The sequence below is a fragment of the Panicum virgatum genome, chromosome 6N, assembly GCF_016808335.1.
Source record: "Panicum virgatum strain AP13 chromosome 6N, P.virgatum_v5, whole genome shotgun sequence".
NCBI lineage: Eukaryota > Viridiplantae > Streptophyta > Magnoliopsida > Poales > Poaceae > Panicum > Panicum virgatum.
Window position 1 is genome coordinate 51,500,269 of NC_053150.1, and position 13,613 is coordinate 51,513,881.

Genomic DNA, 13,613 nt, shown 5'->3' on the forward strand with positions numbered 1-13,613 from the left:
AATTTTAAAAAGCAAAAAGTACCAGAAGAAAGAATGAAGATGGGAACCAGCTAGTAACTAGCAAGCAAAGAGGCTCACGGTGCAGTGGCAAAGGCCACTGGTCAGGATGCTCCCGCCCAGTGTTCAACCCCTAGCTGCCGCACCTTATTAAGCTTTAGGGGTTTCCTTAAAGTATTCCTATCAAAAAAAAGCTAGTAACTAGCAAACTTAGAAACAAACTGCAGTGGTCGCTTGTCTGCCAGGAATAACAGGTTATCGAAAGACTTGAATTTGCATCGATCATACTAATCTCACAGCAGCTGTTTAATTTTGAGGGTATATTCCGTAATGTGCATAATGAGTCTCTCATGGCTTTATGTCTTTCCAGAAGAGTGAAGAGATAGAGAGAGATCCACCATCATCCGTGCAGTGCTGTCGTCGTGAGTTCATATATAGTCTAACCGAAACTGCATGTCCTTTTTTAGAGCATTATGAATGGCGCATTTTTCTTCTTCGATCTTCTTGTATATAGATGCATATATGGCCGTGCGTTTGGCTGACAGCACACCCCGAAAGCATGATTTTGCTTGTTGCACACTTTCAAAGTTGATTTTGTCTCTCACGCACTATAAAATCAGTATTTGGTCCGCAGCACATTGAACCGATTAAAAAAGTCATTTCCAATCTAGTTGAGCGGGAGAGGTTTGTCAAATGACATTTATGCCCTTCTTCTCTAATGGCGCCAGAGCTTGTGGCACTCCTTTCACGCCGTGGCGGCAGGGGTGCTCGCCTACCTCCGCTTCGCAGGGGTGCCGGGGTGGCCTTCCTTCCGGGCCTCTCCCGGACCTCCGCACCGTCCAAACTCTGGGCGTGCCCTCGGGCCCGGGTTCCCGGATTGGCGAGGCCGTGTGGGCCTCCGTGCCGCGTTCGATCTTGCCGCCGCCGCGACATCGCTGCAAACCACGCGGGGCGTGCTATGGTCGTGCATCGCCGGGACCTTATCCATTCTCGCCGCCCGTGGAGGAACCCGCGACCGTGCCGCCTGCGCGGAGCTCATGGCCGCGCCGCCCGTCGCGCGCGCGTCCGCTCGGAGCCCCGCCTGTCGTGGCACGCGGTTTTCCCTCCGGCTCTAGTTCCCAGGATGAACGTGGAGACCATTGGGGTGGACGAACGTGGAGAGCGTCGGAGTGAGCCGCTATTTTCCCTCCAGCTCTAATTCCCAGGATGTGGTGCGGTTGACGGTATCCTGATGTACCGTCAATTCTTTGGGAGTTTGGGGCTTGCAGATTCTTGTGCAGAGGTAGGGAGGTGCTGGAGTCCGGCAACGCGGCGGTGCTGCTACGGCACGCGGCGGCGGCCCGGGCGCCTGCTCTTCAGCCTGGACGGCGACGACACGCCAGGAGCTGTGCACATGTTGCATGAGGGCCCACGGGCTTCGACAGCGCCGCTGCAGGAGAAGGTGGTCTCGCGCCACCGCGCGTGGATACGAGAGGTGAGGGTGGCCACAGGTTCTGGCGAGGCTCCGGCAGAAGCTGAAAAGCAGCATATGTCGGAGAGGAACAGAGGATGAAGCAAATGAGTGCATGGAGGAAGATGACAGGGGTGGGCCCAAGGGTAAAATGGTATTTTCATCCTCCTTTCAACTAAAAATGTTTAGTTTATTCAGTGTGGTGTATAACAGACCAAAACACTCTATTACGGTGTGCTGGATACTAAATCGACATTGAAGATGTGCGCTGGACAAAATCACACTTTCATGATGTGCTACAGACTAAAAACCCTTCTAATAATGGACGAGAGACCTAATCGTAATCGGTCGGGGAGTTGAATTGCCGGATGCTTTATCGATGCAGCAATCAGGATTCAGGATCTCGTGCTGCATTGCATGATACAGCAGCAGCAGAGCAGAGCAGACCGATCAGGATTCAATTTTGCTATTTTTAGGGGAAACAAAGGATGAGAACCTGATTGAGTGCACGGCTGAATTCGGGGCCGTTCAAAAAAAAAAGGGATTCTGCCCAGACGCCGTCACGTTCAATGTTCGGCCCAGACTCCGCGGCTGTGATATCCTGAAAATCTATCAAAATTAAATCACGCGCTAAAATATTTTTTCAAAAATTTTCATCGTTGAGCTCAATTAACCCTAAACCCTAATCCCCTCTCAAAATTCCCGCTGTCCTGACATCCGATTTCAATCGTCGTTCCATCTTTCTTTTTTTCCGCCGCCCGTACCCTCCATCTTTTTCCTCGCCGCCGTCTCATCCCGCACCACTCGGCTGCCTGTCGGCCACGCGCGATCGGCGCCGGCGCCTCTCTCTCTTACTCTCTTTCTTTCTCTCTCTCTCCCTTTCTTTTCTTTTTTCTTTTTTTTTTCCCTTTTTCTTTCCTTTTCTTTTTCTCTTTCTCCCTTCCTTCTCTCTCCCTCCTCCCTCACCTTCCGCGCGCTCCCGAGCGCCGCTCGGCCGCGCACGCCCGGCTCCGGCCGCCTACCCGCGCGTGCACACCTCCCCCTGGCCCGCACCCCACCGCGCCAAGCGCCCCGCGGCCTCCCTCTGCCCACGCCGCGCGGGCCGCGGCTGCGCGCGCACGCGCTCGCCAATATGGTGCTTCTTATGTTGGTCTTAGGTTTTATACATTGAATTGATCTAACTTTACAGTCCGGTTATTTTCTAGTGAATTTAGGAGGAAGGAGAAAGCACGGAAAGGTCATAGTAGCTATCGCTATCGCCATAACAGTGACCATCTTCACTGTCACTCTCGTTATCGGGTTTCTGCTAATCAAAATACGAAGGAAAGCAGCCGGTAAGAATTTAACAAGTAAACCCCCCTTTTCCTTCATTTTATTTTCATCCGCAATATAGTCTGATTCATTAACGCAAATAAAATCTCCAATTCAGGTAGGGTGGAAATGCAGCTGCAGGGGCCCTTACACTCTAGGAACAGATTCAGCTCGCTGTGGCAAACTGAGAGCAGCTCCGGGTTCACGCTGTTCAATTTCTCTGAGCTGGCCGCCGCAACTGGCCACTTTTCGGACGAGAACCGGCTCGGCCATGGCGGCTTCGGGACTGTCTACAAGGCGAGCGGATGGTGATCTTTTTAATCGTTTTCAAGTGCTTGACGTGAGCTGCCATGACTGACTCTGCCTGGAATGATTCTGCTGCAGGGCAAACTAGGAGGTGGTGCTGAGATCGCAGTGAAACGGCTGTCTTCACTTTCTAGGCAGGGCTTGGAGCAATTCAAGAACGAAGTCCAGCTGATTGTGAAATTGCAGCACACAAACCTGATCCGTCTGGTTGGCTACTGCGTCCACGAGGAAGAGAAACTGCTCGTCTACGAGTACATGCCCAACGGCAGCCTCAACTGCTTCATTTTTGGTACCGATCTCACCGGTAGAACTCACCAATCTGTCTTGGTCCATTTGAGTTTTTACTGATGATCCTGCGTGAGCTTGCAGACCAGCAGCGGGGACAGTTGCTGGACTGGGAGAAGCGCAGGGGCGTAGACAGGGGACAGTGGCCCCCCCCCTATGGTCCCCAAATTTCCATTGAACATTTGAATTTTGATTAAATTTTTCTATAAATTAACATGGTTAGCCCCTTCTAATAATGAAAAAAAACAAATTCCTGACTCCGCCCCTGGAGAAGCGTCTGCGAATAACTCAAGGCATTGCACAGGGGCTGATGTACCTGCACGAGCACTCACGGGTGTGCATTATCCACCATGATCTGAAGGCCAGCAACATTTTGCTGGACAGTGACATGAACCCCAAGGTCTCAGACTTCGGCCTGGCCAGGATCTTGCCCGCCAACATGACGGAAGCCAGCACCAACAGGGTCACCGGGACATAGTAAGAAAATCACACCATAGCACACCACTGATCAGCTTACTTTATGTGCAGCTTATATACGTAGGAAAAAAAGTAACAAAGAAATGAGCTAGCAAATAAAGTAATTTTTTTTCGAAAGGCCGCTAGCAAAGGAAAAATAGAAAATATTGTGATAAATGCATAAACACGGGCTATCTAAACCATTTTAATTTTAAAAAGCAAAAAGTACCAGAAGAAAGAATGAAGATGGGAACCAGCTAGTAACTAGCAAGCGAAGGGGTTCACGGTGCAGTGGCAAAGGCTACTGGTCAGGATGCTCCCGCCCAGTGTTCAACCCCTGGCTGCCGCACCTTATTAAGCTTTAGGGGTTTCTTAAAGTATTCCTATCAAAAAAAAGCTAGTAACTAGCAAACTTAGAAACAAACTGCAGTGGTCGCTTGTCTGCCAGGAATAACAGGATATCGAAAGACTTGAATTTGCATCGATCATACTAATCTCACAGCAGCTGTTTAATTTTGAGGGTATATTCCGTAATATGCATAATGAGTCTCTCATGGCTTTATGTCTTTCGAGAAGAGTGAAGAGATAGAGAGAGATCCACCATCATCCGTGCAGTGCTGTCGTCGTGAGTTCATATATAGTCTAAACCGAAACTGCATGTCCTTTTTTAGAGCATTATGAATGGCGCATTTTTCTTCTTCGATCTTCTTGTATATAGATGCATATATGGCCGTGCGTTTGGCTGACAGCACACCCCGAAAGCATGATTTTGCTTGTTGCACACTTTCAAAGTTGATTTTGTCTCTCACGCACTATAAAATCAGTATTTGGTCCGCAGCACATTGAACCGATTAAAAAAGTCATTTCCAATCTAGTTGAGCGGGAGAGGTTTGTCAAATGACATTTATGCCCTTCTTCTCTAATGGCGCCAGAGCTTGTGGCACTCCTTTCACGCCGTGGCGGCAGGGGTGCTCGCCTACCTCCGCTTCGCAGGGGTGCCGGGGTAGCCTTCCTTCCGGGCCTCTCCCGGACCTCCGCACCGTCCAAACTCTGGGCGTGCCCTCGGGCCCGGGTTCCCGGATTGGCGAGGCCGTGTGGGCCTCCGTGCCGCGTTCGACCTTGCCGCCGCCGCGACATCGCTGCAAACCACGCGGGGCGTGCTATGGTCGTGCATCGCCGGGACCTTATCCATTCTCGCCGCCCGTGGAGGAACCCGCGACCGTGCCGCCTGCGCGGAGCTCATGGCCGCGCCGCCCGTCGCGCGCGCGTCCGCTCGGAGCCCCGCCTGTCGTGGCACGCGGTTTTCCCTCCGGCTCTAGTTCCCAGGATGAACGTGGAGACCATTGGGGTGGACGAACGTGGAGAGCGTCGGAGTGAGCCGCTATTTTCCCTCCAGCTCTAATTCCCAGGATGTGGTGCGGTTGACGGTATCTTGATGTACTGTCAATTCTTTGGGAGTTTGGGGCTTGCAGATTCTTGTGCAGAGGTAGGGAGGTGCTGGAGTCCGGCAACGCGGCGGTGCTGCTACGGCACGCGGCAGCGGCCCGGGCGCCTGCTCTTCAGCCTGGACGGCGACGACACGCCAGGAGCTGTGCACATGTTGCATGAGGGCCCACGGGCTTCGACAGCGCCGCTGCAGGAGAAGGTGGTCTCGCGCCACCGCGCGTGGATACGAGAGGTGAGGGTGGCCACAGGTTCTGGCGAGGCTCCGGCAGAAGCTGAAAAGCAGCATATGTCGGAGAGGAACAGAGGATGAAGCAAATGAGTGCATGGAGGAAGATGACAGGGGTGGGCCCAAGGGTAAAATGGTCTTTTCATCCTCCTTTCAACTAAAAATGTTTAGTTTATTCAGTGTGGTGTATAACAGACCAAAACACTCTATTACGGTGTGCTGGATACTAAATCGACATTGAAGATGTGCGCTGGACAAAATCACACTTTCATGATGTGCTACAGACTAAAAACCCTTCTAATAATGGACGAGAGACCTAATCGTAATAGGTCGGGGAGTTGAATTGCCGGATGCTTTATCGATGCAGCAATCAGGATTCAGGATCTCGTGCTGCATTGCATGATACAGCAGCAGCAGAGCAGAGCAGACCGATCAGGATTCAATTTTGCTATCTTTGGGGGGAAACAAAGGATGAGAACCTGATTGAGTGCACGGCTGAATTCGGGGCCGTTCAAAAAAAAGGGATTATGCCCAGACGCCGTCACGTTCAATGTTCGGCCCAGACTCTGCGGCTGTGATATCCCGAAAATCTATCAAAATTAAATCACGCGCTAAAACATTTTTTCAAAAAATTTCATCGTTGAGCTCAATTATCCCTAAACCCTAATCTCCTCTTAGAATTCCCGCTGTCCTGACATCCGATTTCAATCGTCGTTCCATCTTTCCTTTTTTTCCGCCGCCCGTACCCTCCCTCTTTTTCCTCGCCGCCGTCTCATCCCGTGCCGCTCGGCTGCCTGTCGGCCACGCGCGACCGCTCGCCGCGATCGGCGCCGGCGCCTCTCTCTCTCTTTCTCTCTTTCTTTCTCTCTCTCTCCCTTTCTTTTCTTTTTCCTTTTCCCTTTTTCTTTTCTTTTCTTTTTCTTTTTCTCCCTTCCTTCTCTCTCCCTCCTCCCTCTCCTTCCGCGCGCTCCCGAGCGCCGCTCGGCCGCGCACGCCCGGCTCCGGCCGCCTACCCGCGCGTGCACACCTCCCCCTGGCCCGCACCCCACCGCGCCAAGCGCCCCGCGGCCTCCCTCTGCTCACGCCGCGCGAGCCGCGGCTGCACGCACACGCGCTCGCCAATATGGTGCTTCTTATGTTGGTCTTAGTTTTTATACATTGAATTGATCTAACTTTACAGTCCGGCTATTTTCTAGTGAATTTAGGAGGAAGGAGAAAGCACGGAAAGGTCATAGTAGCTATCGCTATCGCCATAACAGTGACCATCTTCACTGTCACTCTCGTTATCGGGTTTCTGCTAATCAAAATACGAAGGAAAGCAGCCGGTAAGAATTTAACAAGAAAACCCCCCCTTTTCCTTCATTTTATTTTCATCCGCAATATAGTCTGATTCATTAACACAAATAAAATCTCCAATTCAGGTAGGGTGGAAATGCAGCTGCAGGGGCCCTTACACTCTAGGAACAGATTCAGCTCGCTGTGGCAAACTGAGAGCAGCTCCGGGTTCACGCTGTTCAATTTCTCTGAGCTGGCCGCCGCAACTGGCCACTTTTCGGACGAGAACCGGCTCGGCCATGGCGGCTTCGGGACTGTCTACAAGGCGAGCGGATGGTGAACTTTTTAATCGTTTTCAAGTGCTTGACGTGAGCTGCCATGACTGACTCTGCCTGGAATGATTCTGCTGCAGGGCAAACTAGGAGGCGGTGCTGAGATCGCAGTGAAACGGCCGTCTTCACTTTCTAGGCAGGGCTTGGAGCAATTCAAGAACGAAGTCCAGCTGATTGTGAAATTGCAGCACACAAACCTGATCCGTCTGGTTGGCTACTGCGTCAACGAGGAAGAGAAACTGCTCGTCTACGAGTACATGCCCAACGTCAGCCTCAACTGCTTCATTTTTTGTACCGATCTCACCGGTAGAACTCACCAATCTGTCTTGGTCCATTTGAGTTTTTACTGATGATCCTGCGTGAGCTTGCAGACCAGCAGCGGGGACAGTTGCTGGACTGGGAGAAGCGCAGGGGCGTAGACAGGGGGGCAGTGGCCCCCCCTATGGTCCCCAAATTTCCATTGAACATTTGAATTTTGATTAAATTTTTCTATAAATTAACATGGTTAGCCCCTTCTAATAATGAAAAAAAACAAATTCCTGGCTCCGCCCCTGGAGAAGCGTCTGCGAATAACTCAAGGCATTGCACAGGGGCTGATGTACCTGCACGAGCACTCACGGGTGCGCATTATCCACCATGATCTGAAGGCCAGCAACATTTTGCTGGACAGTGACATGAACCCCAAGGTCTCAGACTTCGGCCTGGCCAGGATCTTGCCCGCCAACATGACGGAAGCCAGCACCAACAGGGTCACCGGGACATAGTAAGAAAATCACACCATAGCACACCACTGATTAGCTTACTTTATGTGCAACTATCAAATTAAGAAATTTTCACTTCACTAGTGGTGTTTTTGATTTGTAATCTTTCGACGCTTATTACAGTGGCTACATGTCTCCTGAGTACACTACCGGGGGCACCTTTTTCTGTTAAGTCTGACATCTACAGCTTCGGCGTGTTGCTGCTGGAGATCATCAGCGGCAAGAGGAACAACGGCAACAATCTGTACGGCGACTTCGACAACCTGCTTGAATACGTATGTACCCACTGCAAAATTTATTTGCTAGGACAGCTGAACATGGCGTTTGACGTGTGTTGATTTCAGGCGTGGCAGCTATGGAGGGAAGGGAAAGTGTCCGAGCTGATCGACCCCACGTTGGGCGATTGCAGTCAGGTGATGGCGTCCATCAAACAGTGCGTCAAGGTGGCACTTCTGTGTGTGCAGGACAACGCCACGGACCGGCCAACCATGGCAGATGTTGCAGTGATGCTGGTAAGTAGGGATGGCACAACTTCGCTGCCGGACCCGAAGCGACCACAACAGCAGGTATCATCCTGCAGGGTCAGGAGTCAGGACTGGTGGATTGGAGATCCAGCCGCAGTCGCATGGCAACACGTCTTGCACCATTAATGACGTAACCATCAGCACCATGCAAGGGCGATGAAGCTCATCGCGGTAAGTTTCAAAAATTCATCAGACACCTTTCTTACAGCATCTTGCTGCATGAACTGAATGCAGTTTGCCAGCTTTAACAACATTGTTATCATTAGCATTACGAAGCATTGCCCGTACTACACAACAAGCACGCAGTGGTAGGATCCATAAGCTCTTTGCTCACCCAGTATATTTGGATCCTCAACCAGTTATGTACCCTTGTTTCTTAGGATGCAATTGTGCAGCAGGTGGTGTATTGTTTTGGCTCTCAGTTGAAGTGTTTCTAGGGTATGTCTGCAGTGCTGTTTGACATATGCTTTTGGAACATCATGTTTTTAGTTTCCTAGTGATTGTGACTGGCTATCCTGCTTGCAGTATAATGAAGTCAGTAGATTGTGATCTATAAGATAAGCTAAGTGGTTGTAGTTTTTACCAAACAGCACTGCCCTAAAGAAAGAGATGTCTTGTTGAGCTTGTATGCCATTAAAATTGGCTTATCAGATAATCCTAAACTCAATAGAATCGCATCCCTATATTTTATTCAAAAACTACCTTTGAGCACTTAAGATAATAAATTGTACTGTCCACCCTTTAAATGATGCCTTGTCACTAAAACTGTAGAAAGTAGGGTTTGCAATGCATATGCTATGGTGATTTTCAAAGTTCTAACTGCATATTCATCCGCTTGCAGGACTAGATTGGCATCCAAGTTTGTGGCTCCTTTGGTGCGTGTCTAAACTAGGATATAACATGTGCTTTGATGTGGATAACATGTTCTGAATATTGCCTGTTGGTTTGTTGTAGGAGGCTGGCAAGTTCAGGGCTAGGCAGTGGCTGGAATCACCGGCAGGGGGGCTGCTTCCTCCTCTTCTTCCTCCCCCCCTTCTTCTTCTTCTCTCCCTTCTTTCCTCTTCTTCTCCCTCCTCCTCTCCTCTAATTTCCATGGAGCTCATGGGGGTAGGGGGGCTTGAGCCCCCCTTGCCCCCACGCTAAATCCGCCCCTGGGGCTAGGCACGAGGCATGTACAAGACCATGGTCTCACAAGAAGATGATTTATCATTTTGTTTTATCCTGCATCATAATCAAAAGTTACTGAATATGGGATATTTTGAGATGAAGTCCTTGTCCTTTTTGTTTATGTGTTGCCCTGAGAACAGATTATATTCAGTTTTGGACCAGCTACATAAATTATGCTTGGATTTGTGCACTTTATGATGCTCTCTGGCAAACTTCTGTTACCCTGAACCATGCAGGAGCAGTAAAAATACTATGCTATTCTCTCTTTTTGTTTATGGTCAAGGCTGCCTAGTTGGACTTGGTTTATTGAGATTGCTCACTCACCTGTACAGTTGTACTCTTGCTACTAGTCATAGTGTGCACTTGTACTCTAACTTCTATACGACGTGGAGAGGGAGCCCTCTCCGCGCTCCCTTCCCCCGGTAGCGACACATGGCGCCACCGGAGAAGACGCCCGACGCGAACCGTCCGATCGGTCACAGGAGGTTGATCCAGGCCGCTCCTTGGCTTTTTTTGCAAAAAGACCCTTCAGTTTGTTTGTAATCAAACCCGCCATCCATGTCTTTTTGCAAAAAAAACCCGCCGCCTACCCTCCCAACAACCGCCCTCCCCCCTCCTCCGCGCACCCTCCCTCGGCCTCCCCCGCCCCCTCCATCTCAGCTAACCCTAACGTTCCTCGCCGCCGCCCCGCTGCACTCCGTCACCGCCGCGCGGGCGCCGCCCTCCGCCCCTCGCCCTCCTCTCCTACCACCGGTCGCCGTCCTTGACCGCCACCCCTTCCCGGGCTCCCCACCTCTCGACCCCTCCCCCCACGCCCCCACCTTCGCCGCACCTTCGAACCCCGGCGTCCGCTCCGCGCCGCCGCCGGCGGGGGATCCGACCGGCGGCGTGCCAGTGGCGGATCTGGTGCTCCGCACTTCGACGCCATCGTCCGTGGAGGTTCTCGCCCCGTTCAACCTCCAGCTCCACCCGGTCGCCGCGGGCCTCCGCCTTGGCAGATCTCGGCGTGCAGGCGGGGGATATGGTCGGTGGCGGATCTGGCCGGCGGCGTCGACGAGGAGGCACGCAGGCGGCGGGTCTCCTAACCTCCCCACCTCACGCCCCCTATGGCCACCGTCCCCTTAGCCCTCCCGCTCTCTCACGGTCGCCGCCGCTGCCACGCCCCTCCGCCAACCTCCGCCTCGCTGGATCCGGCCATCCAGGCGGTGGATCTAGCCCGCGGCGTCGCCCCACGCCACCCTCCGCCCCTGGCGCCGCCCGTCGCCAGTCACCGCCGCCCTCGCTTGGGCTCCTCCGCGCCGCCGCCACCACCTCCTTTCCCCTCCCGCTCCCTCATGGTCGTCGCCGCTGACCCACCCCGCCGCCGACCTCCGCCTTGCCGGATCTCGACGTGCAGGCGCTGCCCGTCGCTGGTCGCCGCCTGGCCTCCTCCGCCCACACGCCGGCCTCTTTTTTTTGGCTTTTCTTTTTTTTTCTCTTTTTTTCTTTTCTTTTTCCCCTCTTTTGTAATGTTTTCACCTCTTCTTTTTTATCTTTGTGCTTTTTTTTCTTCACGCGGCGGAGCGCGTGAGATGTCCTAGTACTCTATACACTATACAACATGGAGATGGAAGCTTGTGAGTAGCCTGTTATCCAAGGAGCGACACGTGCCCCTGTGGAGGGAGACGCGCGACGCGGCCCCTGGATTTGGCGCAACCGCCTTGACTCTCCTTCCGGTGGGGCCCAGCGGAACCGAGTTCACGAGTTACTCTAGTTGAACCAGGATATAAGGTACCAGCAGCCGTCCAGCGAGGACCGCTTTGGTTTTGCATTTTTTTTCTGATTCATATTAGTGCTAGTAAAATTAGCATGCAGTATTGTTGATTTCAAGATCCAAGATGATGGATTTTTTCCCCCTTTGTAATGAGAGTTTGCAACTTACTGGCTTGAGCTGCGTTATGTTGCCTTTCATTTGTAATTTTTTTACGAGGCTATACATTTAAAATAGACAAATCTGGTGATATTTCGTGAGTAAAATTAAAGTTGTATTCAAGTGATTGGCTTGAGCAGAAGGTCATGCGTCACATATATCAGCTAGAAATTGCGAATACACGCTAATCCATATCAATCCCACCCAGTTCCCATCCAAATGTAGAAATTGGGTGGTGGGAAGGGATTCACCCGTTCCCCCCTTGGATCCGTTCACACGTGGGAATCACCCCTGTGGAGCCAAACGAAGCCTGGGGGTTCTGTATATTGGATACGGTCTTCTTCCACTCCCCGCTCTGCTTCCGCCGCCGCGCCGCTCCTCCTCCTGATCCTTCCCGCCCACCAACGCCGACGTCTTGGGGTGGACCAGAAGCCAGTCGGCGCTCGTCGCGTCCGCTTCGCGCGCCCACCGCGCAGCTTGCCGGCCAGTGCGGCGCGCCGCCGCAGCGCAGGCAGAAGCCGCTGCCGGTGTCCCCGTAGACCCTGACGGCGCAGCCGCAGCCGGGCCCGGGCGCGAAATCCTCCGCCTCCGCCTCAACAAAAACATATCGCCTGAGACACGTCAAAAGGCCGTTATAATTTCTGAGCCGTCACGAGTCACGACTCGCCGCATCCATTCTGATTTCGCAGCGCAGCATCCATTCTGTTTCCGTAGCAGAATGGAAGTTGCAGGCTTGGAAGTGACGATGGAGAGGTGGAGGCCAGCATCAGCGGCAGCAGCCATAATCTATCAAATTTTGCAAACGAACACGAGATTCCATGTGGCCGGACTTGACGAAGCGCTAGTGATCAACGGGCGGGCAGACGGTGGCGCTCGTCGGCCACAGCTAGCGGTAGCGGGTCCGGAAAGGAGCTGGCAGAAGTGAAATTATCAAATAAGAAATGAAAAATAGAGTTCTGTCTGTGCCATAGAAATACTGTAAAATTTTCAGAACTAAAGGAGGAATCGAGTTATATTTTAGTGTCCCAGTTAGGAAACTTTCTCGAGAGGAGATCGATGAGCAGGCGATGCCGCACGTCGTTCGGCCCCATGGAACTCAAAATCCCCCGCCGAGACGAACGGCAGCAGAGGCGGAGGCCAAGAACGTCCCGGACGTGTGTTCGGTTGGCTCACACGACTGTAGCGCTCTCCCTCTCCCAAAGCGCAAGCGCCGCCTGCTCGGGCGGGCGCCGTTGGTGAGCCACGCAAAGCTCGCCGCCCTGCGCCGCCGTTGCACACGCACTACTACTGCTCATCACAGCTACAAATAGCACCGCATGCACCTGGCAGCGTACATCCAGCAAGCCACCGTACCACCAGGCCAGGCCAGCAGCAGAAGAGCAGGAAGCCCCAGAAAGTTAGCTAGCTAGCAATGGCGTCGGCAGCAGGCATGTCCCTCCTCGCCGCGTGCCTCCTCGTGGTGGCGCTCGGCGTGGCGAAGGCGCAGGGCGGCGGCGGCGTGGGGCAGTGCGTGCCGCAGCTGAACCGGCTCCTGGCGTGCCGCGCGTACCTGGTGCCGGGGGCGCCGGACCCCAGCGCCGACTGCTGCGGCGCGCTGAGCGCCGTGTCGCACGAGTGCGCCTGCAGCACCATGGGCATCATCAGCAGCCTGCCCGGACGATGCAGCCTCGCCCCTGTCAACTGCTGTAAAAGAAGCTACTTCTACTATTACGCAGCTAAGCTCTTGTCGATCCATGTGTTATTACTTATGGTTTTCTGTTCATGCAGCTGCCTGATGAGGCAATGGAGCTTGCTAACCACGGATGCTGCAAGGCAATTAGGAAGAGAGAATAAAGACGTGCGGCTCCACCGCGCGGGAGGAATCGAGCCTCACCGGCCGGCGTCGCCGCCTGACACGTCCAACGTCCTTGTCTTTGTTTTCGTTTCATGTTCAGAAGACTGCCTTGCTACCTCTGTTTCAGTAGAAAATAAGTGAAACCATGCAGGATCACATGTTCGATTGCTATTGATACGCTTGGCATATGCAACTTTTCTTTGATTGCAGCCTCAATGATTTCAGTGTGCCTATTACAAAGTTCATGACAGACTAAGTAAAACAACAGGAGAACTGGAACGAAGGAAAAAAAAATCAAAAACTAAGAGCATCTTCAAGAGACTAGCAATAATCC

The 13,613-nt window shown here is 52.6% G+C and overlaps 2 protein-coding genes and 1 long non-coding RNA gene across 3 annotated transcripts; all 3 read left to right on the forward strand.

Moving 5' to 3' along the window:
• The first annotated feature begins 1,120 nt into the window (after positions 1-1,120).
• On the forward strand, positions 1,121-7,092 carry LOC120678306 (G-type lectin S-receptor-like serine/threonine-protein kinase At1g34300). Its single transcript, XM_039959432.1, has 6 exons — positions 1,121-1,166; positions 1,266-1,487; positions 2,877-3,055; positions 3,143-3,353; positions 5,278-5,499; positions 6,899-7,092. The coding sequence occupies exons 1-6, from the start codon at positions 1,121-1,123 to the stop codon at positions 7,090-7,092; spliced, it is 1,074 nt and encodes a 357-aa protein (XP_039815366.1).
• Positions 7,093-7,170: 78 nt separating this feature from the next.
• Positions 7,171-9,807, forward strand: LOC120679809. The gene is made up of 5 exons (XR_005677330.1): positions 7,171-7,847; positions 7,969-8,120; positions 8,190-8,540; positions 9,211-9,244; positions 9,324-9,807. It is a non-coding gene; the product is annotated as an uncharacterized LOC120679809 (long non-coding RNA).
• A 2,847-nt stretch (positions 9,808-12,654) lies between these two features.
• Positions 12,655-13,483, forward strand: LOC120678429 (non-specific lipid-transfer protein C4-like). The gene is made up of 2 exons (XM_039959614.1): positions 12,655-13,130; positions 13,213-13,483. Exons 1-2 carry the CDS (start codon positions 12,857-12,859, stop codon positions 13,218-13,220), a joined length of 282 nt encoding a protein of 93 aa, XP_039815548.1. The 5' UTR covers positions 12,655-12,856; the 3' UTR covers positions 13,221-13,483.
• The last annotated feature ends 130 nt before the right edge of the window (positions 13,484-13,613 follow it).